Below are 23,602 nucleotides of genomic sequence, written 5' to 3'. Positions count from 1 at the left end.
GGGGAAATGGCTTTAAACTGACAGAGGGGAGATTGAGATGAGATCTTAGGAAGAAGTTGTTCCTGTGAGGGTGGTGAGGCCCTGGCACAGGCTGCCCAGAGAAGCTGTGGCTGCCCCATTCCTGGCAGTGTTCAAGGCCAGGCTGGACGGGGCTTTGAGCAACCTGGTCTAGTGGAAGGTGTCCCTTCCCTGGGCAGGGGGTTGCAACTGGATGAGCTTTAAGGTCCCTTCCAACTTGTGATTCTATGATAAAGAAGAACTGAAATGTGAAGCTTTTCCTCATCAGTTTTAGTAGTTGTCATTTATATTGCTACAGAAGATGACCTATTTTTTGTTGGTGTTGGGTCTGTCCTGTTCTATAGTTTGGAAAAAAAAAAAAGTTTAGTTGGTTTAAAATACATCTCAGGAAATTGCTTTTTGAAATGTAATCTTTCTGCAGCCTATCTTTCAGCTTCAGTTATAATAAGATTTAGGTTTTATGTATATATATAGCGGATTCATTTGTGCTTCTGCTATTGCACCACAGATTCTGAAGTTTAGCTTTCTTGCTCTGTAATTCTGCCTGACTGTGGAGAAGAGGAAACTCTGGTATCAAGAAAATGGACTTCTAACAAAGATCTCTCCGGAACAGATCTTATATTAGCATTGCCACTGATCAAACAACTGACACCTTTTCCCTTCAAGCTATGACTTGAAATATAAGTTAAAGAAAACAAAAGGCTTTCTCAAATGTCACTGCTGTTTCTCCAGTATGGAGGTAACAGAGTAACTGAGCATTCATACGCTGTTCTGTTTTATTCTGTAGTTCCCCATATGTTTAAATATCCCATAGTTTCACTCTTAATAGAATTGACTTTATAGTAATATCCAAAGATATGGAGGGGCTTTATATAGTGGTAAGTGCCACACAAACTTGGAATTAGATATCGATTGACTCCTGGAGAGTTTTAAAGACAAGCCATAAGAAGCATGAACAAAATGAACCCACACAGGATAGCAAGAAGATCACATGGATTATCAGTGTGCACCAGTTTTTATTAAGACGTAAATCCGTGTCCTACTTTTTTCCCTTCTTTTTCATCTTCAGAAACACTGAAGAACAGCTGTATGTTGGCCAATTGGCAGTGATTTTCTCTCAGGGCTTCCAAGGAGTTACTATCACCATTACTTACACCTGCTATAAAGGAACCCAGTAGCATAAGACAGCAGTTATTTTGTTCTGCCTAATTTTTGTCAGGCTTTGATTTCACAGTGCTTTCTGATGGTTAGTGAGGAAATTACATCCTTAATGTGACTTCACTGTGATTGCAGCCCTGTTCTGGGAGCTAGGAAGTTTTGTCTCTGTATGAGAATTTATGTAACAATGGTAGTATTTGTGTTGGGACTGGTTTCCTTCTACAGATATATTCTGATGATAGAACTGAGATTTTCACAGATGGGTTCTCTTCAGCTGGATGAGATGCTGTGGGAAGAAAACAATGGAAACTGTCCTGTGTTTGCATTTTGTAGAAAGATATAAACAACACTGCCCTGCTGAAGAAATTCAAGAGAGATTATTTACAGTTATTATGTTGTGATCTGAAAACAGTATTTGAAAGATCACAGTAGGCTACAGGCTGTATTTCAAGGAATCTTGCATTATCTAACATTCCTCAAATTTCAATGTCATTGACTAATTGCCAGTTTTTCATACTATCCTACTCAATCAGCAGCTAGCAATTTATGATGTGTGTCGGTTACACAAACACTAAATGGAATCAAGTTTATATGACTGTTGTCGGAGAGTGTGAAGCTAAGCCTAAATCCTCAGAGGTGTTCAGCTGTCTAATTCCCTTTGATTTTAATGCAAATCAAGTCCCTAAATGTCCCTTGTGAATCTTTGTCATTGTCCCCAAGCCTCTTGTTTGCCTGTCTTCCTAAAATATGTAAGTGCTGTGTTATGATGATCACTTCTTCCAGCAGACAGGGTTCAGAAAAAGATGGTCATTGTTATGATTGTGAAAGCCCCAACACTTTATGATACAATTCATAGCTTCACGCTGAAGTGTTCTACAAGACTGCTGTTGGTAGCTGTTAAATTCTCCTTTTTCTTTTCTAGCCATTTCATCCGATGGTGAACTTGGAATGCTCCAGAGATTTTCGACCATTTCTGTGTGCCCTCTACGCTCCTGTGTGCATGGAGTATGGCCGTGTCACTCTCCCATGTCGCAGACTTTGTCAAAGAGCATACAGTGAGTGCTCCAAACTCATGGAGATGTTTGGGGTCTCTTGGCCTGAGGATATGGAGTGCACCAGGTGAGCAGATTTGGGGTTGGTTTTTTTCAGAATCCCAGGCTAAAATTTTAATATGATCCAGGATGTTTTATGATCTGAAACAGACAGTTTTAAATATGTTCCATTACGTGTGCTCTTATTTTCCCTTCCACATGTGTAACAGCCTGTTTCTGGGGCTGGAAACTGAGTTCATATTTCTATCATCTGCCCAAGAGATAAGTTGAAAATTTTGGTGAGCAATTACAGTAAACTTCACATGCATATTCTTAAATGAATGAATATACCCATCTAGAATGAATTAATATACCCATCCAGTTTTCTTCTTTGTCATTTATGCTGACCTGTTTTATACAGTTTAATAGGTGATACTGCAATAAATTTCTCTTGAGAGTTAGGCAAAATTCCATATGCTAGAGATGAATAGTGTCTTTTTCTGAAGAGGGAGCTGGCTGGTTTTGGTGAGTGTATAGAATTTCAAAGCTCTGTTTTCAGAGCATCTACCTCTTGTTGAGCTTGTGTATAAAGAGATGTTTTCAGCTTTACATTACACGAACAACTTTATAGAAAAGTATTCAATGATGTTCCAATCTATCTGAAACAGGATATACATGAAATTGAAAACAATATCTTTAGGCTTTATTTTTTTATAAGTGACTCCAACAGCTAATAAAATGCAGGAGCACGGACAGGAAGAAATAGTTTCTCTTATGGTTGGATTGAAGAGAATTAAAAACAAAACTTCTTTTAGCAAAAAAATGTGTTGGGATGCTTCTTGGCCTTGATAATCTGGATCAAAGATGGCTTTAACTCCATCCTCTCAACAGATGCCTGTGCCCTGTAGGTCCACCCATCTCCTCAATAAGGCCCACACAGTGAAATTTCAAAACCAGAGCTAAAACTACTGAAACTTTGCTGGTGCTGCATCAGTGCTATTGTGCCAGAACATGAATGGTGGCAGAGTAATAGGTGTGCTTAGCTTGTGCTGCTCTTGCTAAGGCTTAGATAACATCCAACAGAGGAAAGAACTGGACAGCTATGTGTAGAATCCCTCCTTCAAGACTTCAGACCGCACCTCCAGCAGTCCTTAGCCTCCAGTCAGAGATTTACTTAATTACAGAAATATCTTCCTAATGATTTCTATTTATGAATGCCAGTAGCAGTTCTAGGTTGGAATTTTGGTCTAACTAGCCCACCTCCTGTCTGATAGCAGCTAGTACAGTTGCTTAGGGAAAGGTTTTTAAATGTTCTACAGAACTGTGCGTCCTTGGGCACACAGTCTCAGTTTTACAGTAAGCCTAATTTTATAGACTTCCTGAGATGGATTTTATATTCTTACCTTTATGCTTAAAGCCCAAATTGGTCCATTTATTTCTCCATTTCATTTTTAAACCTATTTTATTGTTTCAACATCCACTACATTCTGGGACAATGAGTTCTAGAGTTTGTTTACGCACAGTGCAGTACTTCATGGATTACCTTCATGTTATTTGGGGTGTATTTGTTTTCACTCCAGTTAGTGTGTCTAAAGTCAGGTATATAAATAAGGATACTAGTCTTTACAAAGTATGTGTATATTTCTTGTAAATCATTATCTTCTTACTTTTTAGATTCCCAGATTGTGATGAGCCATATCCTCGTCTTGTTGACCTCAATTTAGCTGGGGAGCCCACAGAAGACACTCCAATGGCAGTACAGAGGGATTATGGTTTTTGGTGTCCTCGGGAGTTGAAAATAGACCCTGATCTGGGTTACTCTTTCCTGAGGGTACGGGACTGTTCTCCTCCTTGCCCAAATATGTACTTTCGGCGTGAAGAGCTCTCCTTTGCTCGCTACTTCATCGGAGTGATCTCCATCGTCTGCCTTTCTGCTACCTTGTTTACTTTTTTAACTTTCCTGATCGATGTCACAAGATTTCGCTATCCAGAAAGACCGATAATATTTTATGCTGTCTGTTACATGATGGTGTCGTTAATTTTCTTCATTGGCTTTCTGCTTGAAGACCGGGTAGCATGTAACGCATCTAGCCCTGCCCAGTACAAGGCTTCCACAGTGACACAGGGCTCTCACAACAAAGCCTGCACCATGCTTTTCATGGTGCTCTATTTCTTTACCATGGCTGGCAGCGTGTGGTGGGTCATCCTGACCATCACATGGTTCTTGGCAGCTGTGCCAAAATGGGGCAGTGAAGCAATCGAGAAGAAAGCATTGCTCTTCCATGCCAGCGCCTGGGGTATTCCAGGAACTCTGACCATCATCCTCTTAGCAATGAATAAAATTGAAGGTGACAATATTAGCGGCGTATGTTTTGTTGGCCTCTATGATGTGGATGCATTAAGATACTTTGTACTTGCACCTCTCTGCCTGTATGTTGTTGTTGGAGTTTCCCTTCTGCTAGCTGGCATTATCTCCCTCAATCGGGTTCGCATTGAAATCCCGTTAGAAAAAGAGAACCAGGACAAACTAGTGAAGTTCATGATCCGGATTGGCGTGTTCAGTGTTCTGTACCTCGTGCCGCTGTTGGTTGTAATCGGCTGCTATTTCTATGAGCAGGCTTATCGAGGTGTGTGGGAGACGACGTGGATTCAAGAACGCTGCAGAGAATATCACATCCCATGTCCCTATCAGGTGAGGAAACCAATAATGACATATTCAGGAGTGCAGAAAATGGGTCATGAGGGGATATGTTAAGTCTTACTTGTCATCCTTAACTGAAAGTGTGGCTTTTCCTACAATGGAATGTTCTTACCATACTCAAAATATTTGGATCATGCATTAGGCCTTCTGGAAGAGTAGGTATTATTGGAAAATTGGAGGCTTGCATCAGCTGCTTGGTGTTTTTTGCAGAGTTTCTGGGCTGTGTGGGACCCATACAGGATATAAAGATGTTATTTTAAACTGACTTCAAGAACAGGACTTAACAAGTTTATTTTTGGTCTTAGAGGTGTGTTAGAAGTTTTGCTCTGAAGGAATTTTGGCATTTCAACTGAGTTGTCATCAGCCTGATTACTGCTTTTCTATTTTTTCTTGTTCATCTGTAACAGTTTTATTGCTTTGATTAGCCTAGAGGTTCTGTGCTCATTTTAAAGCTGTCTATGCATGTGTCAGAAACATCTATATAAAATCTTGCTTGAAGTGTCTTCTGAAGAAAACCAGAGCATTCAGCTCATCAGCTTTGTTGTTTTCTTTCTTCAAGAAAAAAACTACACTTACCTGCTCAATTTAATTGGGTTGTCACAGGAACAGAAGCCTCTAAGAGCACTAGATAGCAAACTGTCCACTGTTTACTCCAGTATTATGCTGATGCAGTTGCAAAGAAAATATTGTAGGTATTAATTACTTGAAGCCTACTTTTCTTTTTTGAGCCAGAAGTGGCACATGGGTTTTAGTCTGATATTGCTCAGCTAATTTCTGCTATTTATTTGAAAGCAACTTTATTTCAAGAAGGTTGTACAGCAAGCATAGATTCTGTAGCTGCACACAGGGGTATAAAAAAAATATTTTGGCTCTAAAGCAGTTAAAAGACCAGCTGGATCATTAGACCTCACATTTTAATGCAATGAAATATCACTTAAAGGTTTGGCTTAGCCTGTATAGCTTGATAATAATCCTTTTATTACCTTTTAACCCTTTCTAATGTTTTGTCTCTTAGATTTTATTAGTGTGTGACCCTTCCCTCCCATCCAATGTGTGAGCGTTTTTATGGCAGGAAATATCTGTCAGTGGGTGTGTTCAGTTTCATTTGCTTGATTAAGTCTTCACTGCTGCAGGTTTTAATATGTTAAACTGACTGATGCTTAAAAAGACAGATGAAGAGGCAGATGAGGTTTTCTCTCAATTAATTTCAAATACCCACTGTGTGGCAATCCAAAATTTGTATAAGAATCTATAAAATTAAAAAGTTAAAATTAAAAGTTGCATTCTGAGAATGTTGAACAAAAACTATTTTAAACCTTGAAACATCTGATATCTAAAATCCTGGCTAGTGGAATAACGCAGCTATGTAGTAAATGCTGCTCAAGTCTCTAGAAAACCGTTGCCATAATGGCTCAGCGGGAGTCAAAAGAACAATAATGGTTTCATTCATATCAAATTGGGTTGAAGGACCTGTAGACCCTAGAAAGTATTAGAAGGGGGTTTTGTCTAGCCCATCTTTTTTTTTTTTCTTAAACTAAACATGCTTTCCTAATTAAACTATCCTGACTTACAATTGAAAGAGATTTCCAAAGCTGTGAGGAAAAATAATTTTATCCTTAGATCATACTGGTGAAATATATTATCAAATTACTTGGAAATGTAAAACTTTGTGGAAAGCATCACTCACTTGCAAAATAAAACTGTATTTTTTTAAGCCTTGATGTTATTTAACTTCAAATATTTGAATATCAGTTTCTGAGATTAGACTATCCTAAATGAGAGCTGTTGTTGATTCCACAGTGGACAAAGGGGTTTATGTGCCAAACTTACACGGTATTGGTAGCTGGTATTTGCTGCTTGCATAGGCACCGTTTTGCCAACACCAGCAAATATGAGGTTAAGAATTCATTAGTCCATTCAACCGTTGCATCATCTTTGCCATCAGAGGATGATGCCACAGTAACTCATTCTTGAAAGTGGCTAATGGGGGGTTTGGGTACACAGCTGCTTGAGGCATGTGTTCCTGCCTCCCTCCTGGGTGGCTGCTGCTCACAGGAGGTACTGCGGGGTTAAGCATTTGCTGCAGATTCTCCTGGCTACTGCTAAGCCAAAGACAGCCTCAGCAGCTGGTGATAAAATGAAAAATAGACATCATGTGTCTTTGACTACCTAAAGGGCTGAATACTCCCAAAATGGAGGAAGCAACATGAACTTTTATGCTTCAGTATTGATTTCTGGCTACCCAGATATTTCCTGGGTAGACCTGGCTGTGTATTATTATGGTTATTTGTCCGACCTGGGACAGCATGTTTTCTGGAACACTTCTGGAAAGCATGTGTTGCTTTCCTTGTGAAATAAAAATTTTTGCCACAAAGACAGGAAATCACTATCCCAGTATTCCATCTCTTTGAGGAATAAATACAGGGCAAATAGGAGCTCCTGTTACCTTACCTTGCCTTCAGTGTCCTCAGTGCTCCAGGTTTCTGGGAGAGACTAAGGAGGGGAAGAGAGGCTGGAGAGAGTAAGAACTCTGGGAGTTGCATTTTATATCAACCTGGATAAATCTCTTAGTTTAAAAAATCAAGGTTGTTATATTAGAGCATCCTAATTTCAATATGGATGGTGGCAAATTGGCTAAGGTGTTGCCACAAATAATTATTTGTATTGTTTCTGATGCCAGGACTGTTTGCAGTAATTGCAATGGTGTCATCTTTCCAGCCATTATTACTTCTCTGTGAAATATCTGCTCACAGTGGCCTAAAAATGTCTTAACCTGTCCATCTCCATTCTCACTGAGGTCAGAACATTCTTCTTTTTCTGGTGTGGGAACAGTGCCTTTGTGATCAATTTCCAGCCAGTAGTATTCAAATGAAGAGCTGAGTTTTATGTTAGTATCCCACTTTTCACTCATTGTGTTAAAAAATAAATTCATGCTTGGCCTCAAAAATGGATTAATTTTTTTGTGCAAGATAGGTTCATGCAGTGGAAAATGAAATTAATTTAGAATCTGGTACCTCCATCAGAAATGCAGCATTTTAACTGGGGTGTGTGCATGACATGTTTTTCAGGTCAGACTTTTATCTAGTATATAATCATTTTTATGAGAGTATAGCACAATTTTACATCAAGGTAAAATGCAGAAATGAAGGGAGAAAGCAGGGAAGCGTGACACAATGCAATCATAAAATAATCACATCTAGTCATCTCTTTTGCTATGGTTGAAAATACATGCTTTGCTGCTCCTCCTTCTGCTCCCCTTTGTAATGGTGATGGTTCTACCAATATCATGTTGTCATTCAGAGGGCAGAGCCTTAGAAAAGAGAGTTGGATTCTTGTTATATTGGGCTCAAGGAGGGACATCTGAGGAATAAGATTCTGCATCCTCCTGTTGCTGTTTAGGGTGGTTATCATCATCGCACTAATAATTCTACCATTCTTAACAAGTTCTTGGTACTCATAGAATCACAGAATTCCAGGTTGGAAGGGACCTCAAGGATCATCTGGCCCAATCTTTCTTGGCAAAGCATGACCTAGACTAGATGGCTCAGAACCCTGTCTAGCCAAACCTTAACAGTGTCCAGCACTGGGGAGTCCATCATTTCCCTGCGGGGATTATTCCAGTGGCTGGTTGTTCTCATTGTGAAAAATTTTCCTCTAATGTCCAACTGGAATCTCCCCAGGAATAACTTGTGCCCGTTACTCCTCATCTTTTCCATGTGACTTCTTGTAGACAGGGAGCCTCCATCTTCTTTGTAGCCACCCCTTAAATACTGGAAATATGGTAATAAGGTCTCCCCTTGAGCCTTCTTTTCTCCAGGCTAAACAAGCCCAGCTCTCTCAGCCTTTCCTCACACGGCTGCCCAGTGCTTGGATCATCTTTGTGGCCCTTATCTGGACCTTCTCCAGCCCATCTACATCTTTCTTGTAGAAAGGGGACCAAAACTGAACACAGTATTCCCAATGTGGCCTGGCTGCTTCATCTGCAGTCCTGACCCAATGCTTTCAAAGTTCATCTCTTTCCTCTTACTTTGCAATTTCTACCTTTTCTGTTGATGGAGGTTGTCATGCTGTGGCAACTAATTCAGATGACATGATGGACAGGGATAAAAGTTTGGGCACTCACTTTACAGAAGCACAGAATCACTCAGGTTGCACGGACCTCTAGAAATCATCTAGTCCAACCCTTCTGCTCAAGCAGGGTCAGCCAAAGACCGTGTCTAGTCAGGTTTTTGAATTCTTGTTGCCATAAAAGCTGTAAGTTGCTTTCTGTCAGACATCTAGTGTCAGATGTAGCTGGTGTAAGGTAAAAAGTAGGGTAAAAGGGAAAAAAAAACAACCCATATTCTTGTCCTCCAGGCACCACGGTGTTTTACAAGGAGAGTGGCGTAGATTCGTTCCTCTTGGGAATTACAAAGGCAAACTGGGACACAGTGACCTGCCCCAATCTGTGAAAATATGTCACAAAACTGGGATGAATTTGGCTAAAAAGTGAAATAGATACTCAGCAGTCTGTCTTTGAAGCTGTTTCTGTTACAAAAAGTAGGAGTTCAAATGGTCAGTGCAGCTTTTCTCACACAGAGAAAAGGGAAGGGATGCAGCAAGCCAGAAACATTCAAAGGTGGAAGAAAGTGGTAACTGTCATCTTCCCAAGATGAGGAAATGTGTCTGCTTTCTTGGGATGACAGTGTGGTGTTAAAAGCTTTTACCTCTTTTTGTAGTCCCAAAATTATACTATGTAAGTAGCTTAGGCCTGGGAAGGTTTCTTGGGCTGAACCACAAAATCAGATTTTCTGTAATGTAAAGAAGATCCTGGGTAAGATTCATTCCTCTGAAATCCAAACATAAATAGACTGCACAGTTTTCACAAATGCTTTAGGGCTATGCTAGGTGCTGTGCTGATGGGAGAGATATCTAATTCGGCATTAAAGAGAAAACAGAGTGGAAAAAATAAACTATTTCAAAGACATCCACTGTGTTAGTGGAGTCCATGAGAAATGAACCTAAGTGGTATGAATTACCTTTGCTTGTGATCTGATATTCATAATTTCCCTACTCATGTAGCCTCACATGATTAAAAGACCTTGGTGCTCACTTGCTAAGAGTGAAGATGGTGCTTCCTGCTTATCTTTTCGATATTAGTTGAAGAAACGGAAGCAGATGGGGATAACACATTTGATTTACTGTTGATGGGGAAGACCTGATAGCAGTTGAGAGTTAGGGAGAGATAGGGAATTGAGAACAAATTGCAAACTCTGATTTTGCATTGGAAACTCTCTTTTATTTTTCATTAGGATCTCAGTTTTGTGCTGGATGCTGAATATCCCTCCAGGCTTGCTCAGGCATTGCTGCAGTGTACTCCAGGTGATTCCTAAGTCCAGAACCAGCAGTAAATGTAGTGATCAGTACATTTAGAAATTAACCAATGTGTGGCACTCTGCCTGTTCAGTGTCGACTTCACTATCTCATCTATTTGCTGGCTTTGGGCTTGAACTCATATGAACCGGTAGACCAGTAGAGATAAAATAATGGACTTAAATTAGAATGAAAACAATGTGAAAATCAAGAGCAGCTACTGAAAGCAGCACTCATTTATCTAATTTCAGATGTTTCCATCCTAGCCTCCTTTTCCAGCTGAAGCAGAGAAATGGGGATTTCTGTAGCGATTCAATGGACATTCAGATGAATTGTGTCCTAACTTAATTCGTTATCTGTTTGAAGAGGTCACATTTGTTCTTATTGGATATTTTTGTTAGGATTTCTACTACAAAATTCTGATGAATTTTTTTGGGAGGGAAGGGGTAGGAGAGGTTATGGGGCTTCTGCAATCTCTCCCCTTCAAAACTCAGAATATACCTCAACACCATTGAAACAGTCTTTCTAGGTCCTGACAAGTCTTGGCTTGAATAGCAGCTATTCCAGAAATAAAACTTTGTAACCTGGTTTTTGCTCATTTTTGAAGAAAGATAAGCAAGCACCTAAAGCACAGTACCGGGAATGACATAGGCTTGAGGTCAGGAATCCCACAGACAGATAATATTGCTTTGCTACGTGTCACATAAACATGCTTCAGCTACTGATAGAGAAGACTTTTTCTGCAAGAACAATGAGCATAACACAATTAGTTTTGTAAATGTAATTTTAACTGAGTTCTTAAAGCAGTTTAGAGAAGCTTATCGCTAAATCTTTATTTTCATTCTAATCTTTGCTTTAAAAAAATACAACTGCCTTGGTATTTTTAAGGACTTAATTCTGACGAGCGATGCTGTAAGATGATGTAATACCGAATATCGTTTCTGTCGGCAACAAAAACAGTCAATGCAGCCAATTTTTTATTCCTTTCTGCTCTATTTCATTCTAAGATGAGGCCCCAGTCGTGCTGTGTAATGATGTCAAATGGGTTTTTACTGCAGGTGGGAGTTCTCACCCACTCACTTCTCTTCGTTGAGGGTGTCGGATAGAGAAGAGAGGATTAATTGTGGTTGCCTAAGATACCAGAAGTGTAAATGAAGAGAATGTTTCATTGGTGGTACCTCTTGTCTGTCAGGGACGGTTACATGTATCTAGGACAGGCACAAAGGAAAGCAAAGTACAAGCTTGCTGATATATTTCTGTTAATATTGAAACTATATGGCATTGCAGATTATTTTAATGCATAATTTGACAACTAACATTGGAGACATGGATTTTAATATTAGGGTAAATCTCTGTCACCTGCTGATAATTTTGCCTCAAGAATTTGTCAGTTTTCTTGTTTCCCTTTTTCACAAATGTGCTTTTTGATCTAACCACAGTTGATTTCTTTTTTTACTCTATGTTTTCAAGATCATTTTAGATGTCTCAAAATTCACAGTGTTGTGATAAAAATCTCTTCATTTCAGGCTGGTTTGGATCAGTAACAACTATAAATTGCTTTGTTTGTTTTGCCTCCTTTTCAAAAGTTGCCCACACAACAGGGGTAGGGGCAACATTTCCAAATGTGTTTTCACTCCCTCTTGGTCTGGCTTTGTCCTTCCTTTACTTTACACCCAGTGCCCTGAGCAAACACCACAGGAAGGTTACTGAAAGCAGAGGCTACGCGTAGCCCTCTCGCAGAGCCTATTCAACACAGGGAAGCTTTCTTATGAGCAGGTGCCAACTGAAAAGCGACTATGGTGGTAAAGTAATGGTGGGCTGAGAGCCAAGAGAATGGGGGTGTTTAGTCATCTGCTTTGCTGTTACTTCAGTTTAAATATCATATTGCAGAGTGCCTACTTTTAAATAAAATGGGCGGAAGCAAAAGAGACACAGAGGCAAGCTGCTGTAAGTTCCTGCTTGGGTTTTGCAGCTCCATCTCTTAATTTCTTCCCCATCCCCCAAAAAAGAGCGGAAAAACAAAGAAAAAAGCCTTTATAAATTGTATGTGTGTTCAGTTTTTAGAGTATATCTCCTAAACCCTCCAATTCTTAACAGACACTAATTTACTGTAGAGTTTTTAAATGTTGTAATGGGAACTCGCATGCTTTTCAGAAATGCTCTTGTAGCAGCCTGTCTTTCCCATGGCTGCATTGCGGATGAAGTGTAGCCCCTGTTGACACTGGCTTTATTTTCATGCACAAGTGCTTTAGAACAATTGCACGCACAGACCAAAGAGAAGAAAAGACGGGGCTTGCAAACATCTTGCTGAAAACAGTTGTAAGGAGTAACTGTTGAGATGGAGAGTCTACATTTTTGGTGTGCTGATAAAAGTTGGGATAGAGTTTCCCTGGTTTTATTGGCTACAATATATGGCATTTTCCAGGTTTTGCCATTTTCTCTATTAATCAGGGGTGTTGCCACTATCTTTTAAAATACAAAACGTCTCAGATGTTTTACCATCTGTGTTACAGGGGGTGTTCAGAAACGTGCGGGGGAGTGTGCGAAGCTGGATTCAGAAAAGAGGCTTTGTTAAGAAACATCTTACTACTGTTTGCGTGTGGCACAGGCATAAAGAGAATATATTTAGAGATGTCTATAAATCTAGATTTTTCCTCTCCCTCCCCCTTTTCCATTAGTTATTGTTGAGAATTCCTCTCAGAAGAGGTAATGGATTTGCTTAAATCTGCCCTAAGGAATTGCTTCTTGTTGAATGTAATTATTTTGTCCTAAAAGGAAAAAGGAGAGGTTGAGATAAAAACATATTTTCCATATTTCTGTTTACTCAGAAGAGACTGAGCAAATCTGAATTATGAGGTAGGCTTCTTTCAAAAACAAAAGTAATGTCAGCTCAGAACAGCATTAATCACAGTATCACAGTTTCTTAGCTGTGATTCAGTTTCTCCTGGTTTAGCTGCTTAAGAACATATTCAAGGGAAAGCATATACTCCAGTTAGTTAATGTCTCAGAATTCTCCTTTTTGGCATTAATAATAGCAATATTGTCTCCTCCTTGCACATCCAGGACTTCGATAAATCCTACATAGGATGCAGCGTATTATCTTATCTCTGCTTGGCATGTATGCAATTTCCAGTCAATTAGCATATTGACTGAAAGCAATCATTTCATTCACATGACTCATTTCTGGCTGTTTTTTTAATTGGGTTGCCTGAGCCAGAGCCAAAGGGAAATGCTGATTTCTCAACCATTATCTTCAGACAGGTTGGTTTGTACTTGTACCCGAGTCTGACTCCTCAAGGTCACCTTTTTCTTTTTTCCCTCTTTCTTTTTATTCAGTATTTTGCTGCGGGTAACTTGCAAAGGAGGTCAGATCTTGCTATTTTTGCCTTCTCAGTTTCATTCTATTCTCTTTTTAATACGCATGCTTTATATCTAGAACAGCCTTTAATTCTGATTATTAAGGGAGCCCTCTTTTCCCACTGACTCTTTTAATTGCTATTAAAATGACAACAAAACCCTTAAGTCAGGAGGTCTGATTTCTCTGATTTTGAACCACCAGTCACTCTTAACTGTCAGAATTGAGTGATGCAGTACATGTGCTAGGAAATCATTTACCTAAAAGAGGTTAATTTTTCCCTTTAATAAATTAAAGGAAATTGCCTATAATTTGCATTTGAAAATGCAATGAAGAGAGGTGCATTCATTAACTCTTACGAGTCTTTCAGAGTTGGTTTGAGATGTTGGACAGTCATGTTACAATAGCTGTAGAACAGCTTTTGAAGAGAAAAATCTTTAATGGGGTGTTAACTGTAGATCTCTGCCAAAATCTCCTCAAATGCTGAACCTGGATGATTTTAAGTCTGTATATTCCACATCTGAGTGGATTTCAGTATGATGGCTTTTGTTGCTCTCTGTAGTGTTCTTGACGATTGAACGTTTTGTCCTGTCAGCACAGAACACAACATACTATAAATTCTGGAGATACTGCACATCTGTGCATTTATTCCTAGTGATTCCAGAGTATCTTTCTTATTGTCAACACATTTTTTAAACTCCAGTCCAGAAAGCTACTTCCATTTGAATATCCTCTGTCTTGGGACTAAGCAGTTCTGACAGTTACACTGCTGACAACAGATTTCCTTCTAAAGCTTTGGATTTTCAGGAAATTGTGATTGCAGTCACCATATCTATAATGCCACCGGGCGTAACATGAGCAACCAACTCCAGCTGTGAGTATTTAGAGGGATTTGCCTCATGGTGTAACGTAAAGCAGTTCAGAATACAGTCATAAAAACAGAAAGACGTTTATTGTCTCCATTAGAACAATTTGTTTCTAGACCCAAATTCATTATTATTAAGTAAAGACTATACTTAATAGTAATATGTCCTGGGTTCAGCAGTAGCTGTCATTTTTTCTCCTTAGTAGCTGGTTCAGTGCTGTGTTTTTGACTTTCGGCCTGGGAAAAGCGCTGATAACATCAATGTTTTTAGTTGCTGCTCAGTGACGTTTAGTCTGACCAAGGACTTTCTGAGTCTCATGCTCTGCCAGGGAGGAGGGGAAGCCAGGAGGAAGCAGAGACAGGACACCTGACCCAAACTAGCCAAAGAGGTATTCCATACCACAGCACATCATGCTCACTATATAAACTGGGGGCAGTTACTTGGAAGGGCTAGATCACTGCTTGGTCGGGCTGGGTATCGGTCGGCAGGTGGTGAGCAGTTGTATTCTCTCTTCCCTTGTTATTTCCCTTATCATTATTATTGGTGGTGGTAGCAGTAGTGGTTTGTGTTATACCTTAGTTACTGGACTGTTCTTCTCTCAGTCTGTAGGAGTTACATTCTTTCGATTCTCCTCCCCATCCCCCCGGGAGCAGGGGGGGAGGAAGAGGGGGGTGTGAGAGAGCAGCTGCGTGGCTGACTGAGTTTAAACCACAACATAATAGATCTATATCCTAGTGATGGAACATAATGAGATATATGAATCAAGTTCACTTGTAAGACTAGTCCAGATCTCTTGGACATGCTCTTTGTGTTCCTTGGTCTTGGTAAACATCCACTGAGCCTAGGCATGGCTGGGCTATATAGCATGAAAATGTAACAAATACTTGCACGTTTCAAGTTAGATTATTCTTTTACTTTACTTGTATGAACAAACAATGCTCCCATGCATCATCCCTCTGTTAGTTCCTTTTTTTTAACAGAGAATTATTCCGTTTGCCACAAAAGTAAAGGCAGGTGAAGAGTACAGTGTCTATTCCGAACATGTATGAAGGTTTGCTTTGCACATGAGCTGAGCCCACCTGAGAATCAGGTGCAGCTTCAAAATTCAAATGAGGAACATAAGACTACTTTTTAAAAATTACTTTGAAAATAAATAAGACTCTTCTAATACAAAAAAATACTATCTTTAAGTATATGTAAAAGTTGGGTTATTCACATTTTCCATTAACAGTTTATGTTCTTAGTAATACAGATAGATTTTTACTTGTGTTTTGTTTATGTATTTTTTCTTTCTAATTGAGTTTCTGAAGTCATTATATACAATGCTTATGACTGATTTACGTTAAAATATCTGTTATGCTCAAAAACCCTAAGACCAGTACTATTTCTCCCTATTACCGTGAAAGTGTCGAAGTATAAACACAAAACTGATAAGAGGTGTCATAAACTGATGAACGTCAAAACTGATAAGCAATATCAAAACTGTTGAGCTGTGTTGTCTTCTAGGATGTAGCATATTTGACCAGGCTACGTTACCCCTTGTGTTTGATGACTGGGACTCATCTTTCTAAAAATGCATTGTTGTGTAGGTTTAACAACTCAGCTTTAATATATGAAAACACTTTTGTCTGTAGTCTGAGACAGTTCTTTCAGAGAGAACTCAGAGGAATTTTAAGTAGAAATCGGGCATTAATAATTGTTGTTATTATATTTGAGTATATTATACTCTTTTATTGTTTTGAGAGTAGCTGAGGGCAGAAAGGGCATGTGGAGATTATTAGTCAAGCCCCCTCTCAAAGTGGGGTCAAGTAGAGCAGGGGGCTTATAGCCATGTCCTGCCGAATTTTGAATATCCCTGTGGACAGAGACTCCACAAGCTCTTCTGGCAACCCATTCCAGTCACCCTTACAGCAGTACCGTATTTATCATAACATTGTAAAATTTTCTCAATTGATGTAGTAACCCTGACACCAAATTACTTTTCAAAGACTCAGTTGAACTGATTTTGTAAAAGCAAGTCATGTAAATGACATTCACACTCTAATTGGAAGAAGGCGGCCTTAAGGCTAATGAACATGATATTTCTGAGGAGTCTGAGGAGAGTAAGAAATATTTTATATATCCCATGTCTGCTAAAACAGCTTTTGGTTTCTTCTCTCCTAAGTTCTGTACTTTTGCTTTTGCTTTTGGCTATTATTTGCATCTTTACGAAATTACACTAATCTGTTTCTTACGACTTCATCTCCAGCAATTTCATGGTGTAGTAATTACTCATTCACAACCGTTTAGGAACAAATATAAATTAATGTGCAACTGGGTTTTTTGCTGTATGGAATTATGTGGCTGACTGCATTGTGCTGGATCAAAAAAGACTGTAAGAAGAAAGCAAAAATAGATGAAAAGTAGTGAAACGGTGCCAGGATTAAGGTTCTGTTGGAACTTGTCTTTGGAGAAGGAGGGTGTATAAGTGTATGTAGCCCTGCAAAGGAAGAGTAGCAAGGGATGCAGTTGCAGTTTTAGACATTTAGAATAGCCCTGCAAAGGAAGAGTAGCAAGGGATGCAGTTGCAGTTTTAGACATTTAGAATAGGTATTAGGGAAAAAATTCTTCACTGTGAGGGTGGTGAGGCCCTGGCACAGTTTGCCCTAAGAAGCTGTGGCTGCCCCATCCCTGGCAGTGCTCAAGGCCAGTTTTTGATCAACCTGGTCTAGTGGAAGGTGTCCCTGCCTCTGTAGCAGGGGATTGGAACTGGATGAGCTTTAAGGTCCCTTTTTCCAACCCAAACTATTCTGTGATTCTAGGATCCATAAAGGACATTTAAAAGAGTTGTTAAAGTCAAGTGGCAGCACTGGCAGAATGATCACATGGTCATGAATAAACTTAATTGGAAATCAGAGAATTCTGTGAGGAATTGAGGGAGGAGCTCATGATTTCAGGATGAGGCTGGCTACTGAATGGGCTTGTGTGCCATGGCTGGCTGTAGCAATGAAAGACATTGGAAACAAAGATGTTTCTTCTGTTCTGTGTTCTTAATGCCAAGTGTCTTCATTCAAGCAGTGGGAGTTTATTTATGGGAAAATAGGAATATGTTCCAAGCCTGAGTCATATCAGCTTGCTAAATTCTGTCTTGTAAGAATTTAATGAATTCAAGGAAGAATATCACTGCCAAAATAGATATTAAAGCTGTAGAGGTTTTAAGCCAGGTATGTTTTCATCAGCAGCATTGACTGAAATCAGATTTTCCGATTCATTAAGGTTTTTTGCCTGACTTGTTTGATTCCCAATGAAGTGCTAGTATCTGAAGAAGACAAAAAATGCTGGTTTTTTCTCAATGGCAATATGGAGCTTTCAACCTCTCTGGCCATGGGACAGATCTGTCGAATTCATCCTGCTGCAGCCACCCCTCAGTATCTCTGATTTGACAGGTTTGCCAGTTGTTCAGGTGGGCCTCTCTTTAATCTTGTCTTACTCTCTGTGGAAGATAGGTAATAAGCAATGTGCTGTGCGTGCCAGCAAAGAAGCATTTGCTGATAAAACATTTTTGCAGCTCTTAAGTTTCTTGATCTATTTTAGCCCATTACAATCACAATCCCTTTTTGCACAGAGAGAATACTACAGTAATGCCATCTGGTTCCACAGCAGGGGTAAGGACAACTGCCTGAATCATAGAATCAGAATCTTAGAATCCCAGGTTGGAGGGGACCTCAAGGATCATCTGGTCCAACCTCTCCTGGCAAAGCATGACCTAGACCAGAATTCTCAGCTCCCTGTCCAGCCGAATCTTAATGGTGTCCAATGCTGGGGAGTCCAACACGTCCCTGGGGAGATTATTCCAGTGGATGGTTGTTCTCATGGTGAAAAATTTTCCTCTTATGTTCAACCAGAATCTTCTCAGGTGTAACTTGTGCCCATTACTCCTCCTCCATTCCATGTGACTCCTTGTGAAAAGGGAGTCTCCATCTTCTTTGTAGCTACCCTTAAATACTGGAAATATGGTGATAAGGTCTCTTATCTTAAGGGCACTTATAAACCCTGAACCTTTTCTCCAGGCTGAACAATCCCAGCTCTCAGTCTTTTCTCATACAGCTGCCTAGCCCTTGGATTGTCTTTGTGGCACTTTCTGGGACATCTCCAGCCCATCCACATCTTTCTTGTACTGTGGGAACTAAAACTGAGTACAGCAGGACAGTGACATCTTTATCTTTGCTGGTGATGCCCTTGTTGATTTTTCCCAGCATCCTGTTGGCTTTCTTTGCCATAGCTGCACACTGTTCACTCACATTGAGCTTGTGTTCCCCAGGACCTGCAGGTCCCTTTCCACAGAGCTGTGTGAGTTTTGTTTTTGTTTTTTTTTTTTGATGAGCATTGGGATTTAAATAAGAGAAATTGTAGTAGATGGGGTCTGTTTCATCCTTTGTGTTAGACACCTTTGGGTGAGTCATGCCTTGACTTCAAGCGATACTTTGTCATTTTAGTCACAGGCATTAGTCACAGGTCTGTAACAGAAAAAAGAGTTTATGGGTCCTTGGACCTGTTGCGTCAGACAACTCCAGCTCATACCAAAGTGTGAGAGGAGCTGAAATGGTCCAAAATGAGCAATATTGTCAAGAATTGTGATGTGATTCTTCTATTCCAGTGACAAGAGGAAAGATAAGCTGTGCTGGGGTAAACAACCGCGTGGTGGGTGGGGACTTCTTTGCTTTTTTGTCTCTACAGAGGACACCCACCTTCAGCTTGTACATGTCCGCAGGAAAAGGAAAGAGAGGAACAAGTCTGTCATGGGTAGTACACTCAAGTAGAATTGCTTTTCACATGGTTCGTGCCTGGCATTAGTGCTGAGAGACTGGCGGTACAAGTTCCTCATAATGGTAAAACAGAAGGCAGGTGCTTGGGCAATCTCTGTAATGACAAATCATGGCTAGCACTTAAAAAATTAGTTGCAGTGATTGAATGCTGTCTTCTGTTTCAAGATAAAGCCACAAATTACCAGACATCCTGATAGGTTCATTGAGATTCAGCTTTCTCTTGATAAGCAGGGCGTTCTCCCAGAACTAGTCTCCTGAAGCTGCGGAATCTCCCTGTCCCAAGATTGCTACAAGATACGTGCAAGGCGATGGCTGAAGCTGTAGTCTGCTGCATTTTTGCATTCCCATTGCATGAGCGCAAGAGCAGTTAACATCAGACTTCTTGGGGATTGCTGTTTCCTGACACAGTGACTAACTGCAGGGCCTGAAGGGCAAGAGCGTTGGAGGCACATTATTAGAATCTAGTCATGAGTCAAGACCTTTTTAGATGTCCTCTGGGATCCCTTTTCAAGAAGGAGATAGATGAGGAAAACCTTGCAGCATTACCTTGTAGAGGCCACTGTCTGCTGTGCTATTCTTTATTCAAGATGTTTTTCCAGGAGATGATAGACTCCAGTGTGTTCTCCTGGCCCAACACAGACAAGGGGTGACTTCTGGTGCAAACCAGGGCACTCTTCTTCTATGAACTGAATTATTTCTTTCCCATAACATGCCAGAGGAACTCAAGAGAAATTCTTCTAAAATATAATTCATGGCAGTTTAAATGTTCTGTAGAGGCAGGTTTTGTAAGGATATATTTTTTTGGCACTTGCATAGATTTAATCTTTAAAAAAAAATGTGTTGCAGATGAGTTCAGCATGGTGAGATGGATCTGCAGTGCCTGGGCACTAAATAAACTTCTGTGGTGACTAATTTTCCTCCAGAATAGCCTGCGTCCCATTAAGATGGTAATTTTATAAGCTTTTATTACAGTGTCTTATTTATTTATTTTCAGCTTGGGTTAGGTTTCCAAGCTATCTGTTACTGGCCGAGTCTTGTACAGGCTGATCTCTTTGCTTTAATTTCCACTTGGGTTTATAGCAACTCAGTAGTTATTAAGTAAGTCTGGAGAATAGTTAGCAATGCTTTTTCATAACTGTGCTAACAATTTAATTGTTTTAATATGAGCCAGTAGGCAAAGTTAATGCACAGTGCTAAGAGCAAGAAACACAGAGCATCCATGTTCTCTCATGACAGCGCAGAGAAGCGCTTTCAGAAGTCCCACAGTTTGAATTATTGTATTTATTCTGCTTGGAATAGTCTGAATATCTCATGAGCCATGTGGCTTTTGGTAGTTAGAGCCAGAAAAGTTTCCTTTTGTTTCTTTTGGATGCAGGGAAGTCTCCTGATCCTGTAGAGACTGTTTCATGCAGATTTAAGCTATTCTGAGGCTCCTGAAGTGTATATTGGCTTTATCATTAGCTCTTAAATGAAGGCTAAATCAGGTGAGCCACTACCTTTTTTTCAGGTGCTTTTAGTTTCTCAATTCTTCAGCTTGTGCAGCCTAGTAGCCAGAATGGTGGCGTAGGTTTGCTTGTTGAATAAAACAGGCAACTTGCAAGGTTTTAATAACCTGGGAAAATAATTGTATTATTTAGTGACAAATGCTACTACATTTTGCTGGGAAACAAGCAGTGTGAGTATAATATTCTAAGTCTCAAAGCAATGACAGTGATGGAAATGGTTATGAGATTGTTAGATCAGATTCCCTTTGGTCTTTCAACCCCTTTGGTCTTTCTCCCATTTTCCACAAAAGGATGGGTTAATTTGAATTTCATTGCTTTTTATCCTTAGGGAAATATCAAATGTTCAGTGTTATTGTGGAACTGTGCCCCAGAGGAGGGAGACAGGTGTTACGTTTGTGCTTTCGCTTCACATACACAGCAAGCTCATTAATTTGTGATTTCATTCATTTGAGGGGGAAGAGGCCACTGGTCCCCGTCACTAAAAAGCAGCCGTGATTGATCGTTTGGGGGCAGAAGGGGAAAATATTCAGAAATTAGTTATATGAGCATCTTAAATTAACTGTGTGCCTACAAAGAAGCATTATTTTTTCCCTGGAGGAATGCTGAAATTGATGTTTTTAACCTCCTTTCTGAACACCTGCCACTGTTTTAGTGGGGAAACAATGCATTCAAACTGATGTCTTTTTGTATTCACGAAGAAAAGTACATTTCTGTGTGACAATCTGTACCAACCCAGCTGCCGCACCACCCAGCAGATGAGAGATGGGAAAAAAGGGGTTACAGAAATCTCACTATCACATATGCAATCTTTGTGTCTGACAGAACTTGTTTGTTGGTCTTCACTAGGTGAAACGTAAGTACCTGTGCTGCTCGTGAGACGTGTCTGAACAGAATAGAGTGTAGAGTACACGACTGAAACCCCTGCATCTACATCTTGTAGCCTACTTTTTCATGTTAACTGAATGCCCCTGAAGGCCTGGAGCTTCACAGCAAGACAAATTCAGTTCAGGGACTTAGATCCATGCACTCTAGTGTTCACATGGGTGTCTACATGGAGCCTGTCAAGTCTTTCCAATCACATCTTCATGCTGAGCTGCCGCAGCACGTCCAACCAAATGCGCAATGAGCTAGCTCAAGAACAGTGCAAAGTGATTTGTGACAGCTTCACTAAATTGCCAAGTTCTCATGTTGCTGGAGTGCACGAGCCCATCGTGCATCTCTGGGAAAGCGAGTGGGTGCGAAGGAAAATGAAGAATCACCACCAGTATTATCTTTCCTCTAATAGAGGTTCTCATCTTGAAGGACATTGCCACTGGCGGCTGTTTGGTCTGTGTTTCTTTGACACTGCTCTCATGAAAAGGCAGCTCTTGATGTCCAGAGCCAGTGTGTTTGCAAGACAGGCTTTTATCTAGAAAGAAAGGTATTATCCAAGTTTTTTAAGGCCCAGGGGAGATCTGCCATGTCTTTAGATTTGAGTCAGTGGCTTGCCAATATAAGAGGTGTTTTGAAAGGCTTTGATACCTGATAACAAAGGGAGCACTGACATTAACAGACGTGAGGAAGAGTCTGGCAACGGTGCCAAGTGTGAAACAGATGAAACAACTGAATTAAATAACTTAGTAGATGTTCATATTTATGGTTTCAGCTGATAATGTGACCATTGCAGGCCTAAATGGTAGTATTAGTTTTAAGAGGTTTTCTTCTTCACTGGCTGCATCTGCACTGGAACTCAATCCGTAATATTGAAGGAATCATGTTTGTGATTCCTGCTTCTCTATGTGTGCCAAAGAAGTAATAGTATTTTAGAGCTGCTATTTTATAGCTGAAACAAGAGTTCACCCTCTATTTTCAGATGTGCATTGGGACTTTTTATTAGCATTTCACAACTTGGATTACTTGCAGGACAAAGCTGAAAGTTGAAGTTAATGCTCATGCAGAACTAATTTCAAGGGAAATCACTGAAATGCATAACCTGCAGTTAACACTGATGTCCCAGAATACACAACTAGGGTGAGCTGCATGGTGCTGCAGTTGCAAAAGGTATTTTGTGGTCAAGTATCCCTTTAGATCCCTGCTTTGAAAGTTGAGTATCTAAAACTCCTTCAGTGTTTAAACCACTGGGGGAGGAGGGCATGAGGATGTCCCGCATCTCTACAGGAAGTGTATGGGGATGTAGTGCGTTACTATGTGAAAAAAAATACTCTTTAAATCTTTAACTGTAGCTTCAGAAGCTACATTCCCTGCACTTACCAAAGCACAAACAGTAAGGGACTGTATTTCTCAACAACCTTTTTTCTTGTGCAACTTAGAGTATGAAATCTATCTCCTGAGTAAACTACAACATAATAACTATTAGCAGTGCTTTGCTATCTTTGTAGCTCTGTAAAAGAAGAGGAAATTCTGCACAGAGAGTTCATGTTAGTGGTTGTCAGCCCTTGTTATTACAGTACATGTTGTGTGTAGTTATGGGGAGCTCAGTGTAAGTCAGCAGCTCTCAAGGGTCTTGTAGAAAAATAAGACATGAAAATACATTTTAAATTCTTAGTAACTGCACTTCACTTTCTTTTCCTGCTTTCAGTTATGTCAGTAATTCAGATTTGGGGATGTTTGTTTAAGAAACTTTGATATTTGTAGCAAACTGTATCAATGGTGTAAGTTTACCCAAGAGTTGTGTCTCCTATTTTAGTCATAGAATCATAGACTGGTTTGGGTTGGAAGGGACCTTGAAGCTCATCTAAAGTCCCCATGAGGAGGAACACCTTCCACTATATCAGGTTGCTCAAAGCCCCATGGCCTTGAACACTGCCAGGG

General features: G+C 40.0%; 1 protein-coding gene across 2 annotated transcripts in view; it reads left to right on the top strand.

The window, feature by feature from the left end:
• The window catches only part of FZD3 (frizzled class receptor 3), a gene marked incomplete at both ends in the record, with an annotated part of 56,851 nt that overhangs the window by 25,165 nt on the left and 8,084 nt on the right, over positions 1–23,602 (top strand). The window contains 2 exons of one of the 2 annotated variants that reach the window (XM_080615990.1): positions 2,099–2,295; positions 3,882–4,899. In XM_080615990.1, the coding sequence (XP_080472116.1) occupies positions 2,099–2,295; positions 3,882–4,899 (1,215 nt within the window). The remainder of the gene's footprint in view (positions 1–2,098; positions 2,296–3,881; positions 4,900–23,602) is intronic. The other variant, XM_080615991.1, reaches the window with a different exon arrangement.

The sequence above is a fragment of the Psittacula echo genome (assembly GCF_963264785.1).
Source record: "Psittacula echo genome assembly, chromosome: 4".
Classification (NCBI taxonomy): domain Eukaryota; kingdom Metazoa; phylum Chordata; class Aves; order Psittaciformes; family Psittacidae; genus Psittacula; species Psittacula echo.
The sequence above is the reverse complement of the archived record's forward strand: the minus strand, read 5'-3'. Positions and strand labels throughout refer to the sequence as shown.